This window comes from Drosophila mauritiana, chromosome 2L, assembly GCF_004382145.1.
Source record: "Drosophila mauritiana strain mau12 chromosome 2L, ASM438214v1, whole genome shotgun sequence".
Lineage (NCBI taxonomy): Eukaryota > Metazoa > Arthropoda > Insecta > Diptera > Drosophilidae > Drosophila > Drosophila mauritiana.
Window position 1 is genome coordinate 2,753,426 of NC_046667.1, and position 15,346 is coordinate 2,768,771.

A 15,346-nucleotide genomic window follows, 5' to 3' on the forward strand; every position below is an offset into this window, starting at 1 on the left:
TCTATTCCTAACAAATCAAAACAAATTACTTATCTTGTCATTAAATCTCTTTCAATAGATCTATCCACGCAATTTATTTTGTTTTGAAAATGAATGATTAAAAAGTCGTGTCTACTTTTGGGCTGACATGTCCATCTTAAATAAATTTTTAAATTTACAATAATTAAAATATATAATTTAATTAATACTTTGCCACAAAAATAGTTTACGTTTTTTTACACATCGTTTTTACATGTAATAAACATGCAACTAAAGGATGTTAAGATTAAATATAATATAGCAATATAAATACATAGTAACCAGATACGATCTTAAATCTTACTTATTTGAACAGAACAACTTATCGACTTGCTTTCCTATCGGTTTTGAATTTATCTTTGGTGAATCATTAACAATCCTTTACGACGCGCAAATAAATCACGATATTGGATGGTGCTGGTCACCTTCACGCCCCAATCAGGCGGCCAGCCATACTCGGGGTTCGTGATTTCCCATATCGTTTATCTTGGGAACCCTCGCACAGCAATCGGTAATCGCTGGCGAAGAAGTTAATTAAACGGCCAGTCCTCGGGCTCAAATCGATCGAGATCGATCGCCGATGATTGATGATTGAAGCGGAGAGCGGAATGTAAACACGCACTCGCTCACGCACTTATCACTATCGGTTATCAGTGGGAAGTGGACAGAAGTGAGCAGGGAGCAGCAGTGACTAGTGGCTCTTGGTCGGTGGTCACTTGAACTTGCTCCCAAATGGCGATAAGCGAGGCGGCACGCGCTCGATCCGATTTGGCCGTGGGGCAATTGCATTATTGGGGTTGCTGTGTCATCGAGACCAATCGATTTGAATTGGGGCAATTGGCATGATTGCTGTGGTTTGGTTTGTGGCAACTTGATGAGGTAATGCGAAGTTTCCCACCCCCAAAATAGTGTTCTTTCCGCCTGCATCACCCGATTAGACTCGCAATCAACGAATGTTTGGTTTTTTCCTATGTTTTCTTTCCGATTCCATGTGGTATCAATCGTTTTGGTGGTCGAGGTTATGGCAAGGCTACACGTGCCACCTATAATGGCCATTGGTTTTATTTGCTTTGCATATGTGGTTTATTCGGCACTTGCACCTTATCAAGTGCTTATACTCGAGCAATCCAGATGTGCAATAGGCACAACTGAAGTTCTCACTTCTTCTAATCTACATGAAATAGCTGATAATTTCACCAGGTTTCGACTTTGTCTTCGCTGCATGAATACATGAATCACGTAGATTGCGTTCGTATATGATTCCTGGGAAATATATTCAGATTCCAACGTGTACGACAAAGGTCAATTGATTGTTAATGCCTAATGAGCTTATCTGCCACAGAAACCATCGACAAATTAATTATCATTTATGCTATGCATGCCTAATTGTTTACTCTATCAGTTTAATTAACAAAGTTTGTCAAGGCTTCTTAGTTACTTATGAATATGAACCAATAGCGTCATCATATCATGTTAATAGTAAACTAAATACTCTTTCCGTATTCCAAGTAATCACTAATTTTTAAACAATCTAGATATACTATCCATTAGCACCTTTCCCGCAATCTTGGTCATGTGGTACGGATTGGCTCGAGTGTCACTTGGGGACCATAAAAACTGACCACATCAATTCGAAAATAAGTGGAAATGAAGCTCTATATTCGTGGATGCTAATTTTAGATCGGGTCGCCTCGCCACACTAGTCGGCGATAAAGAGCGTTGTGCCATTTTGAACAAATGCAAAAAGAGGTGACAACAAAGGCAACTCGTCGTCGTCGCCGTCATCGTCGTCATCTGGCGGAGGAGCAACGTCACGGGTTGGCGTTCATCATCTCGAGCGGTTGGGAACTCGAAATTCCGGCAGACACGAGGTGCATGCGTGGACGCCTTGGCTAATTGCTCTGGGTGCAGCCCAGATGATTGAGTGAATTGAGTGAGACGATTCGATAAAATAAGATTCGAATTTGGTTCACACACGACTGGCGCATGACTCGTAAGTGGACTTTGGTCCCACAAAAAGATATTCACTTATGCTTGTGCGTGGTTCAGTTTCGATCTGCGCCCGATCTCGTCTAGCCTGTCTGTCTGGATGGATGGTTGGCTGGTTGGATGGTTGGATGAAGGGATGGATGCAGGGATGGGTGGATGCAGGCGCCTCATCTCGCGTGCTCCAAAGTCCAAGTTGTCAATTCCGTTCATGGCTCCGCAATTACTACGCTCAATATCAATTTGTTCGCACTTACAGAGCGAGCGGAAAGTTTCCCCAGCGAGCTGATTAAGTGCCCCCTCATTCAGCTGAAAATTTTAATTAATTTCACTTCTTTTAGTCCGAGCTGTAGAATTATTTTTGGCTCCAGTTCGATTATCTCCTTGAGGATCCACGCTCAGTCCACATGAACAGACCACAATCGGAGTCACACCTGTTCGTTCGGTCGAATGCTCGCACGTGTTAATTAGTTTGCTAATTAGTTTTCAGCTTTAATTACTGCCCTTAAATTTCGATGGGTGCTCAGCCATTTTCAACACTGTGATTAAAATAGCTACTTGTTGTTTATATTTTATTGGGTCAAACCATGAGTTTTAATTGTAATTTTCAACAACAATGACAGCATTAAACTGTTTTTTTGGCGATGTAGCAGGAGGTTTCCAAATAATATTGCAATTGAAAATAATAAAAATATATTCACACACATTTCAGCCTTGATTAATTGTTTACTATGCAATATATACTCTAATAATCTACGTTTTCATGATTTTTTGAAATTACTTTTTATAATTAAATCGAAAGTCGTGGGTGTTATCAATGGTTATCAAAATGAATATATAAAAACAGTGTATATTTGTGTTTTGTCTGGCTACTTTCCGGTTGTCAACAAGAAATCCTCTGTAATCAGAAGACTTTGTTCTGCTGGCCCTCTTCTTAACCTATTAAACCAGGAATAGTAGAACCAGATTCAAATCGTTTCAATAACTCTATTTTTTGAGTTCACATTTTTAGACTTTACTTTCCTGATCTGTTATTTAAATCAAATACTCACTAGACAGGCGTATAATTTTCCTGATCAAATGCAAGGCCAAAGTCTAGACGAATAAGGCCATTTATAATCAAATGAAGCGAGATGAATAATACAGAAAATAATAGAATGAATCTTTAGATGTTTAAGTTAACTTTAAGCCATCATTTGCAGTTCAAACGTGCTACTAAAGTCATAGTACCCCTATCAAGGGTATGAACATCTTATATTGTTGACTTAATTATGACACAAAAATACTGTTTTAATGAAAACTGAAATTCCAGAGGCCCGGCCACGATAAGCCGACAATTGTGACGTGTTTTTCAGCACGCGCGCCACATTTAAAAATTAGACGTTTAGAGTGAGATTTTGCCTCGATCCTGAGTATACAAATTACGAAAGGTATATTGTGCGATTCCATCGCATTATATTTGAGGTGAATGCTTTATTGTGAAATCTCAAGGTAAACAAAACTCGTGACGGACTTAATCAGTCGATTGGCATGAGGTTTGAAAGTGAAACACGGCGATACGCAATCAGAGCCAGCTTTTAATTAATATTAGCCATTTACATATTAAAGTCCTCCGGGGTAATCTCAAGAGAACCATGCTCGACGGGCGTGAAAACTTCAAAATTATGATATCACACATGCTAATCAATGGAAGCAGCCAGCAAGTTCAAAACAAGAAACCCCAAATGTCGTAAAAGCCACATCGTAAAATGGTCAAGAGGAGAGCGATTAGCTGGCCAAGAGCTAAACAAAAACAGGAAGGCAGACGTTGGGTGGAGTCTGAAATTGGGGATACTTAGTGGGAGGTTAATAGTATATTCGATATATTACATTCAGGACATCGTTTGCATATTCTCCAGATCGATGATGTCATCAGGAACACATACGTACTTTCTTCTAGAATTCATGGTAATACCTTAGTTTTAGTCATACCCCTCGCTAGTACCGCGTATTAATAGACTTTGGGCCATCAAAAGAAAGCAATGGTATCGCGTTGGCTGTGAGAACCAATCGCCATTAGGCAATGTCGGCTATCAGGGAAAGGCAATCCGCTGGACTGGACTGCCGCTGGACTTTGGACCGGTTGGATCGAGCGATAAAACCCCACCGGCGCGACGTCAGCTCACGTTTTGGGTGACGAATGCTGGGGCTCGATCCCCATCCCCAACCGGCCCGAACTCACGAACGGCCATCGAACATGGAGCGCCGGCCAGCGAACGTGTTCGATGCTCCAGCCTCGAGCCGCGTGGGTGTTCGATGCAGGAGTCGATCGGATGGGAGCCAACCGGACCTAAAACGTCGCTGTGGGCCCGGGGGGAAAGCCACCCATTATCAGTGGCTCTCGCTCTCTCTCTGTCGCACTTGCTGGAAAGCAAAGTAGAATTGCGCATCGCTTAAAACGCAGAGCAGCGGAGTGCGCCAATGATCGGCGGCGGGTCTGTTATCAAACAAACTGAAACTGAACTGTCTGCCGCCCGAAGAGTGGGCCATACCCACACCCATACCCATACGCATGCCCAGGCCCATACTCACACCCATACCGCTCCCCACAGATACCGTTAGTCGTACCGCTCCAGGGCAGCTTTTGCGGCCGCTGCGCCGCCCATCGTCGAATTATTCACACGCAGACGTTCCCAACGATCGGACCGAAAATTATTCAAATCGTGCAAATCGTACATGAAACTTGGTGTGAACGAATAATACCATACTTAATGTATGTTTCTTCAGAACATTTGTTTTTGCTCAGCGAACAAATATCAGCTCGTCACTTTGAGGAAATCAAGTTCAAGTGGTGAAATTCAAAACAATAATGAGTTTGCGAAAGTGATTTGCGAAAACAAATAAACGGACAATCGGTTGTAGAATCACTCAAGGACATTTGATAAGCATCCTTTCGCAGAAGATTGCAAACAATGTGCTAAGTTATTCGAGCATTTCGACAATGGATTATTAAGTTGGGTGAGTTACATAACACAAGGGCTTATTGTGTAATCAGATTAAATAAAAGTGCCAAAAATGAGCTTAAAGTGAAATAGGAGAGTGACGAATTATGGTGAATTGCTTAAGCATAAGATACTAGAAATTGTATCTTTTGTTTAAAGACTCAAGATCAAGTATTACCCAATCGCAGGGAAGTTTCTAGTTTCGCTTTTGGAAAATCATGCCGTGATTAAAAACTAATCATACAGTGAATGGTTTATCGATCAGAGGCCTATCTATCACCGATTGATTGATAGTTTTCGAGCCTATAACCCAGGCGCATAACCTCCAAAAGCTCTTGGCGAATTTCGGCCTCGTCGAGAGTCATTGGCCAAATTTAGTTGCTACCAATGATGATCTTAGTTAATCCTGCACTTGATTTATGGTAGCATCGCCGATGAGCGTGTGGCGAGAAAAGTATTATGGCAGATTAATTTGCGACGCTTCGGGCCTCTGTCTTCTGGCAATCGGGGCAATCTCCGTGAGCGGTTCCAAAGTCCAGATCGTGGCATGCTCCCAACCGCTGATCGGCGAGAACGGCGTGATCGCCGTGATTTATTGCCAAAAACCGATGGAAGCCGCCGTGTTTTTGTCGCAGTGCATTCAACTGCAGCGCGCGAAGAAGAAATGCAAGTGATAATGCCCGGCAATTACGATAGCCCCACTCCAAGTCCGAGTCCCAGCCCCACATCCAGTCCCAGCTGCCCCGTAATTAATGCGAAAATGATACGGGCAGGCCCATGGAAAACCCCCAAGCAGAGTCGCTTAGTCAAGAAGCCATCTCCTCCAAGCGGCTGTACTTTGCACCTCCACTCGACGCATCTCCAGACCCCCAGCTCCCCAACTCCCGAACTCCCCATTCGCAGCCACAGCAGTTTTTTGCTCCGATTTGCATCGACATGGCAACCGCGGAGTCTTCACTTCAGCTTTTGCCTCTGATCACGCGCTGGTGGCGTGCTCGATGACGTAGCCATGGCTGCCGGGCGTTAAGTGACCTTCTTCAACTTCTGGCCCCCTCCCCAGCCGCACCCCTTTTCCCCGGACCCCCATCTCATCGCAGTCGCACGCCTCGGCTTCGATTCCTGCCTTTGATAAGTCGGTCAGTCAAGTCAGTCATTAAGTCAGTCATTGAGTCCAGTGCAGTGCAGGCAGCTCGAGTTACGTCAAAAACGAAGAGTACGTACAAAACGTGTCACATGTCGCGTGTGTGCTACCATCCAATCCCTGCTTCCTGATCCGATCGCAACCCATCCTATCAGATCCCAGCCCATCCGATCTGATCTGTCATTATGTGGCCCCCAGTCGCTTCAATCGACGTCAGGTTGGTTGTGGTGGAAAAAACAAAATGGAGCAGATTTTGGAACGTGGCAATCTACGTAGATTGTGGAAAAATATGCGATGAGTTGATAAGTGCTGCGACCTATGCTGAAGGCCAGGACGTCATTTAAATTGGAAAAGGGCCAGTGGAAAAATGTAATACCTTATGTAACTTATGGGTATACCTAAAGCTAAAGCTGCGATTGTTAAATGATGCAAAGTAAATGTAGTAAATAGCTAAAAATCCGATATGAAATCGTGGTTTGTAGTGTATTATTTCGTAAGAAGAACTCCCCTTAATTTGCTTTTGGTTAAGCCGCACCAACAATGTTGCCAGAATTCGCTGAGGCCTACAAAATTTCTATCAATTAAACGGACCTCCTCCCTATAGTATAGATCATTTCTATTCATCTCGATGATCTAATTGGCTTCAGAAAATCACAGTTCGTGACAAGCGAATCCGGCACGTGTTCAGCGTTTAAGGCTAAATCGAATTGGTGGCATAATATATAGCTCGTGATCTGCCGGCCTTCAAAATGCTTTTCTTGACCTTACTCGACTGCTTCACATTTAGCCGAGACCAGAAATTCTGGCTGATGAAATTCCCAACCGAAATACTCATGAATTTCCCGTTCGCATTTAAATTGGAAAACACACACACTATGTATTTGAAATGCGCATCTATTAATCGAATCCGATTAGGATTGCCCAGAATCGCATGCTAAGCGCAGTTAATTGGTTAAATGCCGCACTACATATGGAATATGTATGCTCCCGATTTGTGGACCAAAAGTGGGAAGCCGCCCTTATCAGCAACGTGTTCACTCTTAATTGATTGACACACAATCGAGTCGGATCATCAAAGTCAAGCTTGATAACGCTGCGGGGTAATTAGCATGAATGGGCCACTCGACTCGACTCGATTCGAATCGTTTCAATTCGGTTTGAAGCGATCATAAATTCACTTGATATCAAAATGGCCCATTGTGGCGAAGCGAGTGCCAAAAATGCCATCAGATAGTGTCGCCGCCCACTGGGGGCGTGGCATCGTCAGGTTGGGGAGGGGGAGGTTAAAAATAAAAGTGCAATTAAGAATTTTATGCAATTCGGTGGCTTGGCGTTTTCAAGAAGCTGATGCAATGCAGCACCCCACTTGCATATCCAATTGTCTTCGGCTAAAGAGAGAGCGCCATGTAACCATAACCATGGTCTATAGTCGTAGTCTGGGAAATCGAGAGCCGAACCGCTCAGCTTGGATCCGATACGAAACGATCCGTCAGATACGCTTCGATTCGAGTGGTTCGGATTGTTTCGGTTCGGTTCGGTGCGGTTCGGCTGGCGCTCGCGGAACGATCAATCAAACGCTCGGCGATCGTCACATAAATTGTTCTACTAATCAGCCAACCGCTTCATTCATTCACAACTCGTTTGCGCTGCCGCATGTCGGAAGAGAAAGAAGCTCTAATACCATATACCATACCACAAGTGGAATACCATATAGACGCGCGATCGCAGCTATAGCTATAAGGCCCGTGCCACTCGCGTTTCGTGTCCGGGTTCAAAGTTAATGCCGCAACCCCCGGCGGATTCATCCGGCTGAGCAAATTGAGATCCCACTGGAGCAAGTCGGAGTGTGCTCACCACGGTACGTGTGGGGTCCACGTCCACCTAATTGCCATCTAATTGCGCCCGCTTATCAGCGGATCTGCGCAACTACGCTTTCGATTCGAGTCGCAGTCCAGATAAACTATTTGCCCCAAGTGATAATGTGAAATTGAATACTGAATTAAACTAAATCTTCCCGGAATTAATGTCAAAAAACGATGTGCACTTTGCCACCTGCCAATTCGAACTCAACGATATGGAATAAATGATGCAATTCGGTGCAAAAATTAAGCGAGACTTCGGGCTTACTGAGTGATAGTGATAAGTGCACCTGATCCGCTGGCATATTGAATTGCATTTTAATTGGGGCAGCGCGTTCGGAAAGATATTTATGAGGAAATTCAGGGCATAGCTGTTTTAATTTGATTAATGAACGGAATGTGCCTACAATATTAATTAAGTTACAAATTTCTTCTTATTTGCAGACGAAACATAACGAAAAGTTTAAGATATTGAACATGCATCATTCAAGCGTATAAGTCGTTGTTATATAAAATCATAAAAAACGCATAAACGTTTTAAAAGTGCTCAAACAAGGCTATAAAACGGCAACAATAAGTGAAACTAGCTGCAATTCTATGAGTTTTGTAAACCTGAAAGCCGGAACAATCGATGTTTTAATGCTGCCAAACAGATAGCAATCAGCCCCAGCCGATAAAACAAGAGTGAAACCAAAGGCGATCCAGAAAATCATAAGATACATATAAAATATCTCACAGTTTGAAAAAGAGAGAAGTCAAGAGCACATATTCAGAAATGGCCAAGTACTTTATAGCCCTGGTGTTGCTGGTGTGTCTGGCCCTGGAGAACAGGAACGTGTACAATCGCCTCCACGCCCGCTCCCATCCGAGTTCCCGCGGCGACATCCTGCGACCGCATCCCAAGCACCAGCCGCATCCCCATGTGCAGCACACCTCGCAGCAGCTGCAGCAGCAGCACCACATCCGGCAGCAACGATCCCGCCAACTGAAGCACCTGGAACCGGATCCGACCAGCGAGGAGGACGATGTACCGATCACCAAGCGGGAGTACTATGCACGCCTGAGGCGCCACGTCATTCAGAAGAGGCAGCACCTCCTGCAGCAGGAGCTGAGCTACAACCATCCCGGCTCCCATTCGGAGCAGCTGAAGGTGCCCCGATTGTGGCAACATCTCATGGAGCAGGAGGAGAAGGCACACAGACATGTGAGCCCGCCCGTGGAGTTGCCTATCATGTACGGAGATGCCCCCGAGGATTCATCCCTGTCCTCCGATGATCAGTTCGATGATCTGTCTCCCCTGGACTTTGTACGCAACGAACTGATGGCCGAGGACCAACAGGATCAGGAGAAGGATCTCGATCTCGATCTGGACCTGGATCAGAAGCCGGAAACGCCCATAGAGCCTGAGCTCCCACTGGGTGAGAGGAACATCACCATTTCGGTGAAGTCCAGCGCCGGAGGATGCCCCAAGTGCGAGAGCAACCGCCAGGTGGAGCACATCACCGAGGAGCAGCTGACCCACTTACGCATCGAGTTCGTCAAGCAGCAGATCCTGGAGAAGCTGCGCCTCAAGGAGAGCCCCAAGGTGTCGGCCGTGGAGCTGCCCAAGCCCATCTTCGACGGTATGACTCTCTCCCATCCGGACGACAGCACCAAGAACAAGGAGCTGGACGATTACTACGCTCGCACTAGCAAGAAGTTCATACTGCTAAATAGAGGTAAGGAAATTTACTAAGAAAGTAAATATTGAAGCTTAACTTCAAAGGGAATCCTTACCCCATTACGACTTTGTTAACATACTCCTTTATTCTTACAGAGGAGGTCGAGTGCAACCGAGCGAGAGACGGAAAATCCAATCCGTCCATGTGCTTCACCTTCAAGATCGACGACGCAGATGCCGAGGGCTTCGACGTGAGCACCGCCGTCCTGTGGCTCTTCAAGAACAAGCAGAACCGCACCGACAGGGCGTCGGTGAACAGCACCAGTGCCCAGCAGACGATCGTCGTCTCCGAGGTGGAGGTGGATCACCAGAAGGACTCCAAGTATTTGTCGGCGGCCAAGACCATAGCCATCCAGTCGGTGAATGTGCAAGGTGGGTACACACAGTATACATTAGTGTAGTATAAACACTCATCCCCCCAGAGCGTAATCTTGCCCAGAAAAGAATCGCACACGTTTGGACCTTTGGTCGCAGCCGCGGAACGGCCAAAACTGACCCCCAATACCCTCGGGGGACAAATCAAAATATGTGACATGTCTATACTAGATGGGTATTATAAAAATTATAAAGAACGCCGATAAGTGCCAACGTTGACAACCGCTTGTTTGTGTTTTCAATTAGACAGATCATTGCGCAGATTCGTGATAGCACTGCTTGATAGCTCGCCTCGAATCTCGAATTCATGTGGGTGAATAACTTGACAAAATATTATTCGTGGGTGCAAAAACTGAACTTTGGCCACAACCCAGCGCAATTGGGAGTTCCTGGGGTCAGTTGCCAGATAAGGAACATGTTGCGATTCTGGGAGAAGAGAAGGAGCCTCTGTGGAACACCTAACTAACTGCTCTGCTTTTCCTTTCGCACACTTTCAGATGAGTGGATGAAGATCGACATTGAGTGGCCCATCAAGCACTGGATCAGCGGCCACGAGCTGAGCCACCTCATCCAAATAACCTGCGGCGGCTGCGATGTCAGCGACATGGAGGAGATCATCTCGGTGGACAAGGACTACCGGCCGTTCATCGTGATCGACATGCAGAACAGGCGGCGCAAGAGTCGCCAGAAGCGCAGCATCAACTGCTCCAGCGGAATGACCGAGTGCTGTCGGGAGCACCTGTACATCTCCTTCCGGGACATCGGCTGGAGCAACTGGATCCTGAAGCCGGAGGGCTACAATGCCTACTTCTGTCGCGGATCCTGCAGCTCGGTGGCGAGTGTTACGCAAGCGGCCTCCCACCACAGCTCCATAATGGTAGGTAGCCCATTCTCTGAGGAATTGATGATGAAACTAATGAACATCCTCTTCCCTTGCAGAAAATTCTCTCCACGAGCGGTGCTAACAAGTCGCTGGAGTTGGTGCCCTGCTGCACCGCCAAACAGTATTCCTCGCTGCAGCTGGTCGTGATGGACTCGAGCAACACGGCGACGGTGAAGACGCTGCCCAACATGGTGGTGGAGTCGTGTGGCTGCAGATAGAGAGGCGGATAGGATTAGCCAAGTTACATTTACGTTACATCGGACAAATTAGACGTAGACTCCATTTCGCTCCATTTCAGCCAGCATCCATCCATCCAACCACATTTCTCTCCAACTAATTTAAACTCATTTCGCAAGGCATTTACATTAGCGATTAGCGTTGTCATTTAATCGTAGTTACCTGTAGTGCATGAGCTGCCACTAGTTGATAGTTAAAAGCTAAAGTCAATGTACTTAAGCTCTCGAAGTATGTAGGTAGTTAGCCAATGGCTCCAATTAATTTAAAAGCTATCTTTAAACGTAAAGTAGTGATTTCCATTGTTTAAGTAGCGTGTATTGAGTTATTAGCAGAAAACATGCAAATCGCAAAATAAAACATAATTTAAATATTTAAGATATGCGTTTTATATATGGGCAGCATGCCACAATATCGTGAAAGAGCATAATGCACTTTATTGCATACAAAACCAAGTATCTTAGTTACAATATGGAATGTAGGGTCTTGGAAAATATCTTAACCAATTGAAAAATGGTAAAACGTTTTATCGAAAATGTAATTGTTTTGTAGGAAGTCCATGGAATGTAGCATACTTTTGGGCATTTTACAGTTTGGCAGGCTCTGCATTTCAACTGCGCTTAACGATGAACTACAGCCAATTTAAACAATAGATTTGTAAAAATGTATTCCTTTGTAAAAAACAGCTTACTATCCTGTTCGTATAACGTCACAGAGTTTTTTATAACTGCAGAGTGATTGATTTTAATGGTAGTTGCCCAAAATTTTAAGTTATTCCCCTTATCCCAAAATTTACAACCATGTCGTTGTCCGCGAAATCCGTGCTAAAGGAGGGCTCCACCCAGCTGAGCCACATCTGCGAGCTGGACCTTGTGCAGCAGGCGTCCCATCAGCGCCTGGTGTCCCTGATCGCGACCATATCGGTCAGTTCACGGAACGCAGACACCATATACACCATGATAATGCGCGGAGTGAACATATTCCGTCTGAACTTCTCCCACGAATCGCACGAGATGCACTCGAAAACAATCGAGCTAATCAACGAGGCGCTGGAGAGGATTCATAAGGAGACGGGCCAGATTCGAACGGTCGCCATTGCGGCGGACACGCGTGGACCCCAGATCCGTACTGGCCTACTGGATGGAGATGTGTTCCTGCGCAGCGGCGATAATCTGCGGCTCTCTATCAACAGGGATCTGTACGACAAGGGCAACAAGGAGGCGGTCTACGTGGACTACCCGAACATCATCAACCTGACCAAAACGGGCGATCGTCTGTTCATCGACGACGGTAGGTTGTTGCTCCACATCTTGGAGGTGGGTGTGGATGGTCTGCTGTGCGAGGTCATTCACGGCGGCCAGCTGAACAACAACTGCAACGTGATTCTGCCGGAGATCGAGATCGATCTGCCCGCCGTCTCTGAGAAGGACATGTTCGACATCCAGTTCAGCATAAAGGCCAACGTTGACTTCCTCTTCGCATCCGCCGTGCGCAGTGCCAAGAACGTGAAGGAGCTGCGAACGGTGCTCGGCGAGAAGGGCAAGCACATCAAGATCATCGCCAAGATGGACAGCAAGATAGCTCTGAGCAGGTTCTCGGAGATTCTGCGTGCGGCGGATGGATTGCTGCTCTCGCGAGCGGACCTGGGCACCCAGATACCCATCGAAAAGCTCTTCATCACCCAGAAGAGCATACTGGGCCAGTGCAACAAGGCAGGCAAGCCGGTCATAGTGGCCTCCCACATCCTCGAATCCATGCGCACTCTGCCCCATCCCACGCGCGCCGAGTGCTTCGATTTGGCCAACTCCATCATCGATGGAGCAGACTGCATCATGCTATCGTCGGAAGTGGCCATTGGGTCGTATCCCAAGGAGACGGTGGCCACCTGCGACACATTGTGCCGGGAGGCCGAGAAGGTTCTCTGGTTCCGAGACCTATTTTCCGACCTGGTCAGCGAGGTGCGTGGCGAGCTGGACGCGGCCCACTCGCTGGCTATTGCAGCCGTGGAGACGGCAAAGCGCACCAACGCCACCCTGATCATCGTGCTGACCACCTCGGGCCGCTCGGCCACTCTGGTCAGCAAGTTCCGACCCCGTTGTCCCATCGTGGCCATCACGCGCTGCGAACGGACCGCCCGCTGGGTCTACCTGCATCGTGGAATCCTGCCGATTCTGTACACCTCGGAGCCCAGCACGGACTACGCCACCGATGTGGACGCTCGGGTGCAGTTCGCCATGACCTCTGCCAAGAAGTGGGGCATCATCGACGACGGCGATCCCATTGTGATTGTGAGTGCCTGGAAGGATGGCGGCGGGTTCACCAACAATGTCCGTGTGGTCTACGCCTTCTTCGAGGCGGACCGCGTGGATTGCCTGTTCCGGTCGGACAGGCGGCATTCTCGAAAGAACACCAACCTGCAGATGGCAAATCGGGAGCCTGGTGGTAAGGACTCAAATGTGGGTTTAAATGGATGTTCTTGCTATTTCATCGATTTTATCCTTGCAGATAAGAAGAGTATTAATGCGTAGCTGTGCCCGAGGAAATGGAACTTGGTTGCCTCAAATGTAATCATCAAATAAAATATTTTGGAAATTCGTGATTTTACTTTTGTTCCAGTATTATTAGTTTATTTGTCGACCTTAGTTTTTATCTGTACAAAATTAGAAAAGCCTCTATACTAGTAAAAATTCGATACGTACTTAACCAGTACTAGGGAATGAATGGCATTTCTTAAGAACTCATAGGTCAAGAAAACGAAGCGACCAGACTGCTTAAACGTGGAAAGGCGCAATCCATAGTTGACAAACTCCAGGACTCCTAGGAATCGGCATCGCCGCCAAAATGATGATTGTTTCATTTCCCTGGAATGAGGTGGATGCAGTTTGTGTATCCAAAATAATCAGACTTACAGCTTATATAGTGGCGAGGCCAAAGCCAGTCCCATTAGATTTCCCAGATCTCTGACAAGTGCAAAGATTGGACCAACTTCATGACGCAAATATGTGGGTTCCGGACACCATTTAAACGCCTGAAAAATCGTATATTTTATAAGGTGTCGAATAGTGTATAGAAACTTACCTCGCGCACCGACCAATGGGGATCGATATTGAGTTCCAGCTTCACATAGTACACCGACAATGCCAATCCGCCCAAGAAGCAAACAGCTGAGACCGCATAGCGACGTGGTCGCGAGAACAAGTACTTCACATTTCCCTCGAAGGTGCTGAGAGCCCTGATGCCCAAGTAGCTGCCCAGTATGCACTGGTGCAGAAACTCGGTGGCCAGGTAGAGGCGACTCAGCCACATACAGACCACCATTCCAATGATCAGCAAGTACATTATGCAGCGGCAGAAAGGAGAGCGCCAGGCCACGGAGCGATACCAGTAGCGGACGAAGAAGAACGAGCTCAGGATGAGCACGAACACCGTGAAGGTCATTGAGTGGGCGCAGGGGTGTCCACCGGTCATCTCGCAGCTCAGCTGATGACTTTCCAAGGCCACCGCGGGCTTCTCTACAACCACTTTATTGGCAAACTGCTCTCGCAGAAACCACAAAGGACGCGTCTCCGGAAATATCCTGTCCGGAAAACCGAGTCCAGAATAAAGAATTAATAAGGAAGATTGAATTCAGGACTTCTCTCTCCTACTTACCACTTTTCGAAGGAGTTCAGTGTGCTGATCAGGGTAAATGCCGAGAAGAGGTGCAGTAGGATTTCCTGACTGAAGATGCCACATAGCGGAATAACGATGTTGAACATGTTGTTTGGCTCCATCTGAACGCTGAGAAAATGCCAAAGGGGCTTTCCAAAACTCAAGCTGCAAAATGGATTTTATATTGGCTATATTCAGTCGGAAAATTCAGAGAGTTCGAACCGTTCCTGAGCCCATTCGTTGATGAAAAGCTCCCGCGTGAGCGTTTTATGGTACGCTTCCGAAATAATGTGCACCATCGACTCCATTGTTTTCAGTCTTAAAATATTTTAGCAACTGGCTTCTTTTATGTTTTCAAGACTTTCTGCCAATATGAAATGTTTGTTATGGCCTGCTTGTTTACTGGTAAACATCCTTGAACAGCTGTTATTTTGTGGTCCTGCGCACTTGATGGCAAAATGGGGTGGTAAATAAATTCTAGTACTTTAAGTGTTAAAA

General features: G+C 46.3%; 3 protein-coding genes across 4 annotated transcripts; 2 read left to right on the forward strand and 1 right to left on the reverse strand.

Annotated features, from left to right (window-relative positions):
- The first annotated feature begins 4,664 nt into the window (after nt 1–4,664).
- On the forward strand, nt 4,665–11,575 carry LOC117150308 (inhibin beta A chain). 2 transcript variants are annotated; one of them, XM_033317134.1, is made up of 5 exons: nt 4,665–5,001; nt 8,430–9,703; nt 9,802–10,077; nt 10,578–10,957; nt 11,020–11,575. In XM_033317134.1, the coding sequence occupies exons 2-5, from the start codon at nt 8,761–8,763 to the stop codon at nt 11,179–11,181; spliced, it is 1,761 nt and encodes a 586-aa protein (XP_033173025.1). In that variant the 5' UTR covers nt 4,665–5,001; nt 8,430–8,760; the 3' UTR covers nt 11,182–11,575. The 2 variants fall into 2 exon arrangements, with proteins under 2 accessions (XP_033173025.1, XP_033173024.1); XM_033317133.1 differs by lacking the exon at nt 4,665–5,001 and adding an exon at nt 7,766–7,984.
- Nucleotides 11,576–11,904: 329 nt separating this feature from the next.
- LOC117150580 (pyruvate kinase) lies at nt 11,905–13,812 on the forward strand. Its single transcript, XM_033317534.1, has 2 exons — nt 11,905–13,639; nt 13,703–13,812. The coding sequence occupies exons 1-2, from the start codon at nt 11,998–12,000 to the stop codon at nt 13,723–13,725; spliced, it is 1,665 nt and encodes a 554-aa protein (XP_033173425.1). The 5' UTR covers nt 11,905–11,997; the 3' UTR covers nt 13,726–13,812.
- A 43-nt stretch (nt 13,813–13,855) lies between these two features.
- LOC117150581 (glucose-6-phosphatase 2) lies at nt 13,856–15,233 on the reverse strand. The gene is made up of 5 exons (XM_033317535.1): nt 15,071–15,233; nt 14,849–15,013; nt 14,276–14,774; nt 14,107–14,225; nt 13,856–14,058 (listed from the first exon to the last, which is right to left on the reverse strand). The coding sequence occupies exons 1-5, from the start codon at nt 15,154–15,156 to the stop codon at nt 13,875–13,877; spliced, it is 1,053 nt and encodes a 350-aa protein (XP_033173426.1). The 5' UTR covers nt 15,157–15,233; the 3' UTR covers nt 13,856–13,874.
- Nucleotides 15,234–15,346: the final 113 nt, after the last annotated feature.

Bases quoted from the DNA above. Each gene is read 5' to 3' on its own strand.
- LOC117150580 (XM_033317534.1), top strand. From the start codon at position 11,998: ATGTCGTTGTCCGCGAAATCCGTGCTAAAGGAGGGCTCCACCCAGCTG. The intron at 13,640-13,702 runs GTAAGGACTCAA...TTATCCTTGCAG, and splicing joins GGCAAATCGGGAGCCTGGTG to ATAAGAAGAGTATTAATGCG.
- LOC117150581 (XM_033317535.1), bottom strand. From the start codon at position 15,156: ATGGAGTCGATGGTGCACATTATTTCGGAAGCGTACCATAAAACGCTC. The intron at 15,014-15,070 runs GTTCGAACTCTC...TCCATTTTGCAG, and splicing joins AACGAATGGGCTCAGGAACG to CTTGAGTTTTGGAAAGCCCC. The intron at 14,775-14,848 runs GTAAGTAGGAGA...TTTTCCGGACAG, and splicing joins CTGAACTCCTTCGAAAAGTG to GATATTTCCGGAGACGCGTC.
- LOC117150308 (XM_033317134.1), top strand. From the start codon at position 8,761: ATGGCCAAGTACTTTATAGCCCTGGTGTTGCTGGTGTGTCTGGCCCTG. The intron at 9,704-9,801 runs GTAAGGAAATTT...TTATTCTTACAG, and splicing joins GTTCATACTGCTAAATAGAG to AGGAGGTCGAGTGCAACCGA. The intron at 10,078-10,577 runs GTGGGTACACAC...GCACACTTTCAG, and splicing joins CCAGTCGGTGAATGTGCAAG to ATGAGTGGATGAAGATCGAC.